Source organism: Carettochelys insculpta, chromosome 22, assembly GCF_033958435.1.
Source record: "Carettochelys insculpta isolate YL-2023 chromosome 22, ASM3395843v1, whole genome shotgun sequence".
Taxonomy (NCBI): domain Eukaryota; kingdom Metazoa; phylum Chordata; order Testudines; family Carettochelyidae; genus Carettochelys; species Carettochelys insculpta.
This window is the reverse complement of record NC_134158.1, coordinates 4450221-4465225: the sequence shown is the minus strand read 5'-3', so window position 1 is coordinate 4465225 and position 15005 is coordinate 4450221. Positions and strand designations below refer to the sequence as shown.

The window sequence follows — 15005 nt, the reverse complement described above, 5'->3', positions numbered from 1 at the left end:
TTAAAAAAAGACACCAAAAATTAATCAAGTTCAGGTCCTTAAACTCCAGTGTGTCTAGTTCTTTTATAAAGGAGCAGGGGTTAAAGTCGGGAACAAGTCGACTTTATTTTAGTTACCTGAATGGCTCCGTAACACCAAACCCTTAAGGAATGAGAAGCAGTGTGGTACTTCATGGGGTTCTCACTGACTTTTTGCCCAGTGGCCCAGCTTCAAAAATAGCAACAAAGAGAGAGTTACCGGATTTCCCTCCTGTGTGAATTCTCTGATGATCAATAATGTCCGAGCAGCCACTGAAGGTTACCCACGTCAGTACAGTCTGTGGGTTATTCTCTTGTGTGAACTCTGACGATTGACAATGTGCGAGCGTTCCCGGACAGACAAAACAGCTGAAAGGTTCCTCTGATTGGTTAGATTTTAGTGCTGACAAAAACTTGTCCCACGCTTGGAGCAGGTGAAAGGTTTCTCTCCAAGGTGGGTTCTCTGATGATGAATAAGACTGGAGCACTGAGAAAATCTTTTCCCACAGTTGGAGCAGGGGAAGGGTTTCTCTCCTGTGTGGGTTTTCTGATGTAAATCAAGGCTTGACCTCTGTATGAACCTTTTCCCACAGTCAGAACAGTGGAAGGGTTTCTCTCCAGTGTGGGTTCTCCAATGATGAATAAGAGCTGAGCGCTGACAAAAGCTTTTCCTACAGTCAGAGCACTTTAAGGGTTTCTCTCTTGTGTGGCTTCTCCTCTAAGTAACAAGGTTTGACCTCTGTCTGAAACTTTTCCCACAGTCAGGGCAGCTATAAGGTGTCTCTCCTGTGTGGATTCTGTAGTGACTTTTAAGATTTGAGGAGCATGAGAAGCGTTTCCCACACTCAGAGCAGATGAAGGGTTTCTCTCCTGTGTGGCTTCTCTGATGAGCAACAAGCTGTGATCTCCATCTGTACTTTTTCTCACAGTCAGGGCAGTTATAAGGTCTCTCCTCTGTGTGGATTCTGCAATGACTTTTAAGGCTTGAGTGCCACAAGAAGCTTTTGCCACAGTCAGAGCAGCGGAAGGGTTTGTCCCCGGTGTGGGTTTTCTGATGCTGAACAAGATATGAGCGTTGACTGAAGCTTTTCCCGCAATCAGAGCAGAGAAAGGGTTTTCCCCGGGTGTGGATTCTCAGATGATGATCAAGGCCAGAAACGTCACTAAACCTTCTCCCGGACTCAAAGCAGTTGAAAGGTTTCTCCCCGTACGGATTTTCTGATGTTTAACGAGGTTTGCACTGCTGCTGAAGCCTTTCCCACAGGCAGCGCAGTGATAGGGTTTCTCTCTTCTGTGAGTTACCTGATGAGTGAGAAGGTTTGAGTGTTGCCGAAAGCTTTTCCCACACTCAGAGCAGTGGAAGGGTTTCTCTCCTGTGTGGGTTCTCTGATGACCAATAAGACCTGAGCTCTGACGAAAACTTTTCCCACACTCAGAGCAGTGGAAGGGTTTCTCTCCTGTGTGGATTCTCTTATGTGTAACAAGGTTTGACCTGTCTCTGAACCTTTTCCCACAGTCAGAGCAGTTATAAGGTGTCTCTCCTGTGTGGATTCTGCAATGACTTTTAAGACTTGAGGAGCATGAGAAGCTTTTCCCACAGTCAGAGCAGTGGAAGGGTTTCTCTCCTGTGTGGGTTCTCTGGTGATAAATAAGACTTGAGGGCTTTTGGAAGCTTCTCCCGCAGTCAGGGCAGATATTGGGCTTCTCTCCTGTGCGGATGCTACAATGACTGTTAAGACTGAAGCTTTTCCCACAGGTTTTCTGTTGTTGGCTCTCTTTAGTGTTCCTCACACCTCTGCTCCCACGGCTGGAGTTATCCTGCCCCTCCCCTGCCTGGTTTCCCTGCTGCCTTTCTGGGCTACGCTGACTATCACAGGTCTCTCTGTGCTCAGGGCTCTGAGAAACACGACCTTCAGAGCTTCCCAGGAACATCCCACAGGAGGCCACTTGCTCTGGTTCTTCCAGCTGAAGATTCTCCTCGTCATTCGTGAGCAGCATCACCTCACCTGCTGGGACACAGGGGCTACGTCTACACGTGCACCCAACTTCGAAATAGCTTATTTCGATGTTGCGACATCAAAATAGGCTATTTCGATGAATAACGTCTACACGTCCTCCAGGGCTGGCAACGTCGATGTTCAACTTCGACGTTGCTCAGCCCAACATCAAAATAGGCACAGCGAGGGAACGTCTACACGCCAAAGTAGCACACATCGAAATAAGGGAGCCAGGCACAGCTGCAGACAGGGTCACGGGGCGGACTCAACAGCAAGTCGCTCCCTTAAAGGGCCCCTCCCAGACACACTTTCATTAAACAGTGCAAGATACACAGAGCCAACAACTAGTTGCAGACCCTGTATATGCAGCACGGACCCCCAGCTGCAGCAGCAGCAGCCAGAAGCCCTGGGCTAAGGGCTGCTGCCCACGGTGACCACAGAGCCCCGCAAGGGCTGGAGAGAGAGTATCTCTCAACCCCCCAGCTGATGGCCGCCATGGAGGACCCCGCTATTTCGATGTTGCGGGACGCGGATCGTCTACACGTCCCTACTTCGATGTTGAACGTCGAAGTAGGGCGCTATTCCCATCCCCTCATGGGGTTAGCGACTTCGACGTCTCGCCGCCTAACGTCGATTTCAACTTCGAAATAGCGCCCAACACGTGTAGACGTGACGGGCGCTATTTCGAAGTTACTGCCGCTACTTCGAAGTAGCGTGCACGTGTAGACGCAGCTAGGGAGAACCAGACAGTGTCACTCTGTGCACTGAGCTGAAAGGAAAACTCTGAAAGGGAACAGAAAGGGGGGAACGCAGCCAACAGCTGATGGAAGATTGAAATAACATGAACTGAGCTGCTCCTCCTTCCTCACAACCCTTCCCCAGAGGAGGGACCCCAGCACTGCTCCCACCCTCTGGCTGAGGCTGATGACAGGCTGAAGGCTCAGTCAGTCTGGATGAAAAGGCCCAAGTGACATCTAGGAGGACACAGAAATCAGTTTCTGAGTCTCTTTAGCTCACTGCTCACCTGTGTGGGGGTCGCTGATGATCTCCCCTTTCTCAGCGCCCTGGAGATCTGGGACCCCCAGCGCCTCCCCTCGCTCCACCCAGGAGATCACATCAGCTTTGGGAACTGGAAATCCTGCTTGGGGAGCAATTAACCAAGTGCTGATCTTGTTCAGCAAGGTCCAGGCCATTACTTCTTCCAGCCCCAGGATCTGAGCAGCCCACCCAGAGAGGCTCCTTCCCCACCTGGCACAGGCCGGGCTCTGGATGGTACAAGATCCCATGACACACTCACCTGGACTACAGGTGGCTCACCCCTGCCTCGGGAATGGCCCAGCTCATTCCTGGGGGAGCCAAGTGCTCTGCTGCCCTCTCTAGGGTGCAACTCAGCCTCCCTCTTGACCTGTTCCATCCCCCCGCATCCCAGGGCAGGACAGGACCACTCAGCTCAACACTCGATGTGTTGTTGTTTTTGTGGACAAAACTAACACAGCTACGCCCAATGCCTGGCACCAGGCAGGCCCTGAATTTAGCCACGTGGAGCCGGAATCCAACAAACCCATGAGAAAACCTGCACAGATACAGACACCAGCTTCCTCGCCAAGTGCAAATGGATGGACGTCCCACCCAACGGGCTGAAGGTGAAACACTCACTGCAACCGACACACTGCAGGGACTGTGTCGAGAGATTGGTCGCACACTCCCACAGACCTGAGGAACCACCTGTTCAGCATCCTGTGCAGCAAACAGGGAAACATCACAAGAAGCTCTCAAGTCTGGAGCCTCTCCTAAAAAACAGCCTCCCACACAAACGCCCAGGTGGCTGGACTTTACTGAAAGGAGACAGGAGAGTCACAACACACACTGCTCTTCTCTACAGGACTGTAAACTCTCTAACCTCCGACTTGCCGCATGGGGCCACAGTAGTGGTACCCGTAACTCAGCCGGGAACATTGTCAATCTATCCAACCACACACTCAGCCCGGCAGAGCAGTCTGTGCTATCTCGGGGACTCTTTGTGCCCCACCACCCCCACAAACATGACGCAGTTCTGTGGGGATCTGGAACCCCACCCCAATTTTGCGAGGAACACTTTCCAGGAACACTTTTCACAAGACTCTGAACAGCCCTGCAGGCACCATCATACCTAGAGTACAAGAAGAAGAATTCTGTGTGGAATCCTTCCTGACGGTCAAAACGACAGACTGGATCTAGACCTAGAGCGTTTCCACTTCTGTGCACAGGCAGAAATTGTGGCAAAGTGACATCGCTTGTCCCAGGACCTCAGCCGTGCGGAATGCAATGTCACCCACAGCCTCAGAAACAGCTCTGGCGTTGTCATCCAACAGGCCAACAAAGGAGCTGCTGTTGTCATCATGAATAGGTCAGACCATGAAAAGGAGACTCCCAGGCAGCTCTCCAATACCACCTTCTACAGGCTACTGTCCTCTGATCCCACTGAGCAGCACACACAGAAACTGCACCGTCTGCTCAAGACACTCCTGACAAAAGCGCAGGAACAGATCTGCACAGACACACCCCGAGAGCCCCAAGATCCATAAATCTAGACATTCTGGAGGCACCATCAGCTCAGGCATTGGCACTCTCATTGCAGCCTTGTCCAGCTATGGGGACTCTCGACTCAGACCTTATGTCACCAGCACTCCAAGCTATCTTTGAAACACCACCGACTTCCTCAGGAAACTGCTGTGCACTGGTGATCTTCCTGAAAACACCATCCTGGTCACCATGGATGTCGAGGTCTCTTACACAAAAAAGCCACGTGAAGATGGACTTCAAGCTGTGAGGAACAGTATCCCTGATGATGCCACAGCACAAGTGGTGGTGGAGCTTTGTGACTTTGTCCTCACCCACAAGTACTTCAGATTTGAGGACAATTTATACCTTCAAATCAGTGGCACTGCAATGGGCACCCGCGTGGCCCCACACTGTGCCAACATTTTTATGGCTGACCTGGAACAACTTCCTCAGCTCTCAACCCCTGGCGCTCTCCTCTACTTGAGCTACATTGATGACATCATCATCATCTGGACCCATGAGAAAGAGGCTCTTGAAGAGTTCACTGTGATATCAACAGTTTCCACACCACCCAGAACCTCAGCCTGGAACGGTCCACACAAGAGATCCACTTCCTGGACACTACTGAGCACATAAGTGATGGTCAGATAAACACAACCCTATACCAGAAACCCCAGGACCGCTATGCTACCTCCATGCCTCCAGCTTCCAGCCAGGGCACACCACACGATCCATTGTTTACAGCCAAGCACTAGAGGTACAACCACGTTTGCTCCAATCCCTCAGACAGAGACAAACACCTTCAAGACCTTTACCAGGCTCTCCTGAAACTACAATACCCCCCTTAGGAAGTGAAGAAACAGATTGACAAAGCCAGACGTGTACCCAGAAGCCACCTGCTACAAGACAGGCCCAGCAAAGAAAACAACAGAACACCACTGGCCATCAGCTATAGCCTCCAACGTACCATCTGTGCTCTACAACCCACCCTGGACAACGATCCTTCACTCTCACAGACCTTGGGAGGCAGGGCCTGTCCTTGCCTACAGCCAGCCCACCAACCTGAAACAAATCCTCACCAGCAACTATAGACCACAACACTGTAACTCACAAACCAAACCTTTCGTCAAACCTCGGTGCCAACTCTACCCACCAACGACTCCACCACACCTGCTAAACCTGGGGTTGTGAGTTCAATCCTTGAGGAGACCATTTAGGGACTGGGGCAAATAGATGACAGGGCGGTGCGTGGTCCTGCCAAGAGGGCAGGGGACTGGAGTAGATGAACTCCTGAGGTCCCTTCCAGTTCTAGGAGATGTGTATCTCCACTTTTTTTTTTTTTTTAATTTTACTTTAACCAGCGGGGCTTATTTGCCTGCACATGTAAACTGGACAGTCTCCATGTAAAAGAATAAATGGATCCAAATCAAATATCAGGAACGGTAAGATACAAAAATCTCCCAGGATGCTCAAGAGCAGATTTAAAAGTAGCCATCCTGCAATGCAAAAATGTCAAAAGCAGACCTCAAAGAGCAACTGCAGAGCTGCAATTCATTTGCAAGTGTGACACCATCCATTTAGGACTGAACAAAGACCAGCAACGGCTGGCCAAGTACAAAAGCAGTTTCTCTGCTCTGGCTGCTCACCTCGCCACATCAGCTGCTGGAAGTGGGCCACATCCTCCACGACTTAATTGCTCTCATTAACTCCAGCCTGCTTCTTGAGTGGGACTCCCTCCTTTTCTTGTGCCTGTATATTTCTACTTGCCTCTGGAATTCCTGCTCCAGACATCTGACGAATTGGGCCTTTGCCCACAAAAGCTGATGCTTCAGAAAATCTATTAGTCTATAAGGTGCCACAGGACTTCTCTGTGTTTTTGCTCAACTCAAAACGTGAGCTCAGTGAGGGCTGGCAGGGCCAAAACCGAGGCCCCCAGGCAGGGCTCAGACTGCAGCTGTCACGTGGCAGGGCACTAGAACTTGAAGAGAAAGGTGCTGTCAGAGCTCTGGCTCCACAAGGGCTCTGTCCACAAAGCTCCTGGCTGGGGCCTGGTTCCTCCGGCTCTTTGGCTCTGATGCGCTGCTTGAATCAGCAGGAGGCAGAAGAAGTTGTCTGAGCAGTGAGGTGAGTCCTGGGCTGGCTGCTTCAGACACTGTCCAGGCTCCTGCTCTGCGACCCCTGCCTGCCTGTGACTGGGTGGGCCCTGCCAGCGACCCACAAGAGCTGTTGCTCCTGCAGCCGGCCATGGTGCTGTTTGACTTTGCTGCTCTCTTGGGGATGTGGCTGTTGTTGCAGCTGGGCTCCCCCTCGGCTGCCTCAGTTCTACTCTGCCAGCAGCAGCTTCTCTGTGTGGTTTACCACTTTCCTCCTGCATCTCGGGCTTGTTGCTGACTCACGTTCCAGCCGCACCCAGTGCGTTTCCCTCGGTGCGGGAAGGAGACTGGCAGAAGTGCAGCTGGAGGGGGTTAGTTAAAGCCCCCGTCTCCGCCTCCCCCACAACCTCCTGCTGAGATTCTAGCTGCACTTTTGCCTTCACAACTTTACTACTCACTGCCCAGGTTTGGCCCCACTAGGTGTCACATGACCTAACTGGGCACCTCCCAACCATCTTCAAAACCCCTCAGTATCAATGAAGGCCGAGGACGCTGGACGAGGTGTGTTATGAGACCTACGGGGAGTGACACTGCATCCAAACTGGGGCACATGTTACTCATAACTGGTTTGTCCTGTGTCTGGCACCTACCAGTGACTCCTGAGAAAGCAAACTACTGTACATGGGAGAGCTGGTGCTTCCGTCTGGGAGTTTGTGTTTGATTATTCAAGAACTCCCCCTTCATGGTAAGAGCCAGCAGGGGTGCAGCATGCTAGCCCCAGGGGTACCCTGCAGGCACTGAGAGCAGCCGGACCCAGCCCCACAGCTCTGGTACCCGCCGTTCCTGCCTGCGCCCCTCCACTCACACCTCTAGCCAAGGAAGATAGTGGGGAAGCACATGGAGACCTGGGCTGTGGGAAGAATCATAGAACACGAGGACTGGAAGGGACCTCGAGAGGCCATCGAGTCCAGCCCCCTGCCCCAATGGCAGGACCAAGTACTATTTAAACCATCCCTGATAGACGTCTATCGAACCTGTTCTTAAATATCCCCAGCGATGGAGATTCCACAACCTCCCTTGGCATTTTATTCCACTGTTTGACCACCCTGACAGTTAGGAACTTTTTCCTAATATGCAACCTAAACCTCCCTTGCTGCAGTTTAAGTCCATTGCCTCTTGTTCTATCCTCAGAGGCCAAGAAGAACAAGTTTTCTCCTTCCTCCTTATGACACCCTTTTAGACACCTGAAAACCGCTATCATGTCTCCTCTCTCTATCTTCTCTTTTCCAAACTAAACAAGCCCAATTCTTTCAACCTTCTTTCATAGGTCACATTCTCTCGACCTTTTATCATTCTTGTCGCTCTTCTCTGGACCCTCTCTAGTTTCTCGATATCTTTTTTGAACTGCGGTGTCCAGAACTGGACACAACGCTCCAGCTGAGGCCTAATCAGCGCAGAGTAGAGCGGAAGAATGACTTCTCGTGTCTTGTTCACATCACACCTGTTAATGCATCCCAGAATCATGTTTGCTTTTTTTGCAACAGCATCACACTGTTGACTCAAATTTAGCTTGTTGTCCACTATAATCCCTAGATCCCTTTCTGCTGTACTCATTCCGAGACAGTCTCTCCCCATTCTGTATGCGTGAAACTGATTGTTCCCTCCTAAGTGGAGCACTTTGCATTTGTCGTTATTAAACTTCATCCTGTTTACCTCAGACCATTTCTCCAGTTTATCCAGATCATTTTGAATTATGACCCCACCCTCCAAAGCTGCTGCAACCCCTCCCAACTTGGTATCATCTGCAAACTTAATAAGCGTACTTTCTATGCCAATATCTAAATCATTGATGAAGACATTGAACAGAACCGGTCCTAACACTGACCCCTGCGGAACCCCACTTGTTATACTTTTCCAGCAGGATTGAGAACCATTAAGAATTACTCTCTGGGTATGGTTAAGCAGCCAGTTATGCACCCACCTTTTTGTAGCCTCATCTAAATTGTATTTGCCTAGTTTTTTGATAAGACTATCATGAGAGACCGAATCACAATGCTATCAAAGAACTGCCATGTTCCTGAACCTGCTTCCCCTGGGAGGGGCCGTGGAGGGGACAGTCTCTCACAGGGGAGCCAGTGATTCCTGGGGCTGACACTCCTGACACTGGGGACAGGGGCAGGGAGGGTCCCTGAACCAAAGCCAACCCAGGTGCTGCAGAGCCCACACAGCCTCTGACACCCCCAGGGACAGGACTCCTCACCCAGCCAGCGCACGGTCTGGTAATTGTCCTGCATCACCTCCCTGTAGAGGGCTCTCTGCCCTGGGGCCAGCAGTCCCCATTCCTCCTCAGAGAAACACACAGACACCTCCTCCAAGGTCACCAGCTCCGCCGCCACCGCCATGTCCTCGCTGTGTCTCTGCAGGGCCGGGGCTGCTCTGGAGCCAGACGTGGGGGCTCTGGGCCTGGCAAGGGAGAAGAACAACGGAGACATTTCAGACAGGGCTGGAAGCCGCTCCGCATCCCCCGGCTCCCCACACGCGCTCCCTGGGGCACACGTGCTGGACACACACATTTGGGGAAACGCTCCAGTCTCACAGAACCACCTCGCACAAGTCAGATCCCAAATCCGTCCTCGTTTCTCTCCGGATACGGCCTGAGCTCCAGCACTGCTGCGCACTGGAGTGTGTCCCACGGAAACGTCACGTGGTTAGTGACACCCCACGGGGACAAGCCCGGAGGAAGGGAGCAGCTGAAGGGACAATGAGGATCACTGAACTGCACCGCGGGGGAGCACCGGCACCGTGCGCCCGGCCCCACTGGGGAACCGGGGGTGGGGGACACAAGCCCACCCAGAGCTCTCGGATCCCCTGCGGGGGGGGGGTGCAATGGACTCAGGGCCCCAAATCACTGAGGGTAGAGAAAAGAGAAGAAAACCAGGGGGATGCAGAGGCCCTGGGGCGAAAACAAGGGAGCTGGGGGAGAACCGAGCACAGAGCCCCCAGCACCCACTGGTCCCTGCGGGGTGCAGAGCCCACGGGCGCCGCCCAGAGACTCCGCCTGGAAGTGCGAGTGGAGCCAGGAGCGAAAACCGGCCCCGAGTCACAGCCCCCGCGGCCGCCTCCGCCCCCCTCCCTTCCGCGGGCGCCCCGGAGCCGGGCAGGGGCGAGTGCGGGGCGCTGGGGCGGCGCTTCTTTGCTCCCCGCGGGGCCCAGCGCCGCGAGCCGCCGCAGCACGAGGCGAACCAGGCGCCGCTGCCGGAGGGCGGGGCCGCGCGGGCGGCAGGACGAGGCGCAGCGGCCGGAGAACGGGGCGGCCCGGCCGGGACCAGGGGGAGGCGCTGGCGCAGGGGGGGCCCCGCACGGAGCGTCCGAGCGACAAACGGGGGCGGGGGGCGGAGTCAGTTCCCGGCCCGGCCGGGCCCCCCCTCACCCGGCGGCGGCTCCCTGCGGGGGGGGCGGGGGGGTGCGATGCCCTCAGGACCCCAAATCACTGAGGGGGGAGAACAGAGAAGAAAAGCGGGGGGGGGGGCAGAGGTGCAGGGAGGGGAACAGCCCTCCGGCCCCGCCCCCCGGGAGAGGCGGGAACCAGACACTGAGCTCCGACCCCAGCCTCGGGCTCCAGCGCCACGGGGGGGGGCGGGGCGGGGCGTTTGTCCCCCTCAGCTCAGCCCCCCCGCCCGGGCATTCCCGCGGCAGCGCCTCGTGCGGTCAATGGCCCCGCCCAGCTCCTCCCTCGCCCAGCGCGGGCCCGGCCCGGGGTCCAACCGACACCCTCACCGCAACCAGCGTCCTCTGCTGCAGCCCCGCCCCGATCCGCCATTGGTCGGTTGGATAACCAATCCCCTTCCGATTTTGACCAGTTAGGATGAGCCTTCGCTGCCATTGGTCGCCCCTTCTGATCCCGCCCTCTGGACAAGAATGTCAATCCAGGCAAGTCTCACGACCATTGGCTAGACCGAGTTAATCTCGTTTCCTCATTGGCCAAAACCCCTAATCTGTCTCGCTATTGGCCGTTAGCCACAAGAGTCCGCCTTCTTCTCAGCTCCTGCTCAATCCCTGGAGGGACCCTTCTGCTGGCGTCGGTAGCCCGGGCTCAGGACAGGTGGGGGGGCGGGGCGGTGAGAGCTCTGGGTGGCGACACAGGCTGCGGGCGGGGCCGGGCTCAGGACAGGTTGGGGGCGGGGCTGTGAGAGCTCTGGGTGGGGACACAGGCTGTGGGCGGGGCAGGTCTCGGGACAGGTTGGGGGGCGGGGCTGTGAGAGCTCTGGGTGGGGACACAGGCTGTGGGCGGGGCCGGGCTCAGGACAGGTTTGGGGGCGGGGCTGTGAGAGCTCTGGGTGGGGACACAGGCTGTGGGCGGGGCCGGGCTCAGGACAGGTTTGGGGGCGGGGCTGTGAGAGCTCTGGGTGGGGACACAGGCTGTGGGCGGGGCTGGGCTCGGGACAGGTTAGGGGGCGGGGCGGTGAGAGCTCTGGGTGGGGACACAGGCTGTGGGCGGGGCCGGGCTCAGGACAGGTTTGGGGGCGGGGCTGTGAGAGCTCTGGGTGGGGACACAGGCTGTGGGCGGGGCTGGGCTCGGGACAGGTTAGGGGGCGGGGCGGTGAGAGCTCTGGGTGGGGACACAGGCTGTGGGCGGGGCCGGGCTCAGGACAGGTTGGGGGCGGGGCTGTGAGAGCTCTGGGTGGGGACACAGGCTGTGGGCGGGGCTGGGCTCAGGACAGGTTAGGGGGCAGGGCGGTGAGAGCTCCGGGCGGGGACACAGGCTGTGGGCGGGGCTGGGCTCAGGACAGGTTTGGGGGGTGGGAGCTCCGGGACTCCTGTGATTTCTAGTCATTTCCTTTCCCAGCTGGGCGCTTGTCCGGGGCTTGTCCGGCCGCGGCGTTGCTGGGATTTCCCTGTGTGCGATTCCTGCCCGGTCTCTTGTGGGACCTGGTTGTGCTGGTGACTAGAAGACAACAGGCACCGTCTTGGGCACCTCAGAGACTAACAGACAATTTGGAGCAGGAGCTTTGGTGGCAAAGACCTGCCTGGTCAGGTACATGAATGGGGGGGGGGGTAGAGGAGGATTTAAAGGGGGGTCCCAGTAAAAGGAAGGGGCAGAGCTCACAAGTGTCCTTCCGATAATGGGTCATTTCCACCCTGACTGAATAGATCTTGTCAGCTCTGCCCCTCCCAGGGTGAGTTGGGGGTCTCAGCCCTCACCATGGGGTAAGGAATGGAGAGATGTCGGGGCTGTCCCTGCCCCCAGCTCCCTGATGGGTGGGGGTGTCATGGGGGCCAGGACATGGCACTGGCCTCAGCCCCAGCTCTGGAGTTTGGGGGCCCAACCCAGGTTCAGACTGGGGGGCTGGGCCCGGCCCTGCAACAACCTGAGCTTTTTGGGGGAGAGGGTGTGCTGTGGGGTAGCCCCAGCTCTGGGGGAGGGAGGGAGAAGTGCTGCCTTGGGGACATCCCTTCCCCTGAAGCTGGGGTCAGCCCCATGGCACCCCTCCCCCCCAGCTCAGGCCCCAGCCCAGCCCCAAAGCCCTGTGAGCCCCCCACAGCTGGGGACAAGGTCATCCCTTGTCTGGGGCTGGCGCTGGGGTGGGTTCTGAGACAGGCCATGGCCTCTCTGCCCCACCCCGGGCATTCAGGCCATGGCCCAGCCCCAGCTGCAGGGACCTCCCACGACTGAGCCTGGGCTGGGAGCAGGGTGGGCCGCAGCATCCTAGGTACCACCCCCCACAGCTGGGGCCACCCCCCGACTCACCACATTGGTGCTGGGCCCAGCCCTCTATGGTCTGAGCTCCCAGCAGGAGGTGGTGCTGGGGCCCCAGGAGCAGCCCTGGCCTCAGTCCTGGCTTTCGGAGGAGGGGGCAGGGCTGCCATGTGGCTGTGCTGGGCCATGGCCTGAACCCCCCGAGTGGGGCAGGGAGGCTGGGGCCAGGCCCTGTCCTGTGCTCTCTGACCCTCTGTCGGAGGCGGCCGGAAGGCCCTGCTCGGGGTGGGGGCTGGGCTCCTGGCGCAGGCATCTCTCTCTGCACAGGAGGCCCCTGAGCCACCCTGCCCGGCTCCCCTCCTGGGCTGGGTCCCGCCCGCAGAGGCGCAAGATGGGCCAGCTCCACCCGGGGCTCGCCGCCGCCTCTCCCGCCTCGGCGCCTGCACCGGCAGCGGGTTGCCTCCGCCAGCAGCTCAGGCAATCGCAGCTCCTGGCCTGCCTGGGAGCTGCCTCCCCGCCCACGGGGACGGAGGAGCTGCTCTGCTCCTGGGGAAGGCGGCGGCTGGTTCCCGCAGGCTCTGGCTCTGGAGCCACCTTCAGAGCCTTCCTCCTGAGCACCCGCAGGAGCCCGGCCGGCCTGGAACCCAGCAGGGAGCAGGGGTGAGGCTGGGTCAGGGCACCCCTCACTGACGGGCCTTCTCGGTCCCTCCTCATCCCTGCCCCGGCCACAGCAGCCCCTCGGCCCCCCACAGGGGTGGGGAGCGCCACTGCCAGCCTGGCAGGAGTCCATTGCATGGGTGCTCCCAGCCTCCCCCGGCCGCTGCTGCTGCTTCTTCTTCCAGTGAAGTTCAGAATTCCTCGTGACTCAACACCCTGAACCCCCGTTTGTCCGTCACAGAGGGCAGCTGAGCCCCTCCCCCCAGCGTTAGTGACACAGGGGGACCCCAAGGGACAGAGAAGGGAAGCAACCCCAGGGGCCAATCCAGCAGGTGACGGCAGAGCCAGAGAGAGCAGCCGCCAGGCCTGACTTCTCTCCTACCTGAGGCGGAGCAGCCCCGGAGGCAGGGACAGCGCCCAGGAAACCAGAGGGTGGGGACGTTTCCATGGAACCTGTTTTCTGTCCCCAAACCCCATTCCCACAAACCAGTTTGTGACGTCAAACCCCAGCAAGGGTGAAAATTCTTTGCCAAATGTCTTGTGGCCGAACAGAAGCGTCTCCCCTTTGTCACAGGAGAAGAGAAACCGAACAGGAGAGACCCCCACGGCCCCGGCGGTGCCAAGGGACGAAGCCCCAGGTGGGGAGGGACATTCTGCCGCCTTAGCCGAGTGCTCGCCAGGCCGCGCATCCAGCCGGCCCCAGGGGGAGCAGACTGAGCAGGTTCCAGCCCCTCGGAGGCTCCTACCTGCTCGACGGGGACGTCCGCTTGGTCAGGGACAGGAACAATCAAGAACCAATCAGGCGCCGGAGCGGAGCGAGCTCGGCAGAGGCTCCTCCAGGCGCTCGCGGGCGCCACCCAGAGAGCTCTCAGCCCTCGCAGAGACGCCTCGAGGGGGAGACTTGCTGAAGCAAAAGCCACAGGGGTCTCCGAGCTCATCCCGGCCTCGCACCTCTTCTCTGCCTGGCTGATGTCACAGTCTCTCTGTGACGTCACCACGCCCCCGCCCAGCTTCCCCTAATGTGCTATGGTCCTGCCCCAGGCCTGTGTGATGTCACTGCCACAGCCATCGCCTCCCTGCAGGGCTGATGTCCTGCCCCTGGCCAGCCCCGCTGGAGGTTTGAGCTATTCCCTGGGGTCGCCCCGCTCAGGGACTGCTCAGTCTAGAATCACAGAACGACATGTCCCCTGTCCCAGGGGTACCAGAACTGAACTTCCAAAACAGAGGGCACCCCTGAGAGGGCGTGTGCCTGTATCTGCACCCACCCGCTCAGGTTGTGCGTGTGACCCTTCTAGCAATGGGAGGCGATTGCCAGAAGCGCTGGGTCCAGTTCCTAGGGGTTTCCATCAATAATGCAACCTGACCAGCTGGAGCCCCTGCCCGGTAACGTGGGACAATCCCACCCTATCTGCTGGGTGCCTGTAAGGGCAGTTCGTCCCCTCACCCAAGCACAGAGTCGGAGCTAGACACAGCGTGTTTGACCCCAGCAGTCTGACATGAATTCACACAGCGATACGTGCAGTACTGCTAACCAAAGGAGAGGAGAACCCCACTGAGCCAGGCACTGTCCACAGAGTCTGCCGAGCCGAGTCCCTGGCTGAGAGTTCTTTACCCACACGCCGATAAGGCGAGAACGCTGCGTTTGCTGGGAATACAGCACTAGCATGTTATGTGAATGTAACTGTGATAGGACGGGGTTTCTGGGCACAGCTAGAGAAATCAATCCAGGGCACCTTTGCTTAAAATCCAGGAGACTTACAGCCCCTGGCTGGGATTCCCTTCTCGCTAAGGCAAATCCTGCCAGCCACAACCGCACCTCTGCCAGCCCCACTGGCCAGCCAGACGCCACACAAGCAAACCCACAGACTTCCCAGCAGCTGTACCAGCCCAGCCCAGCAACTCCCAACTTAAGGTGAGAGGCTCTTAAGCCTGTTTCACCCAACAAGGCACAGATCCTTCTAGACCCCAAAGGGCCCAGCCCAGACCCTGGTCAATACACACT

General features: G+C 57.3%; 1 protein-coding gene across 1 annotated transcript; it reads right to left on the bottom strand.

Moving 5' to 3' along the window:
* Positions 1–306: 306 nt before the first annotated feature.
* LOC142024629 (uncharacterized) lies at positions 307–13941 on the bottom strand. The gene is given in 7 exon segments (XM_075016770.1): positions 307–1226; positions 1229–1737; positions 9013–9111; positions 9659–9986; positions 10079–10138; positions 12695–12983; positions 13750–13941. Coding segments are annotated over 7 exon segments (2397 nt in total).
* Positions 13942–15005: the final 1064 nt, after the last annotated feature.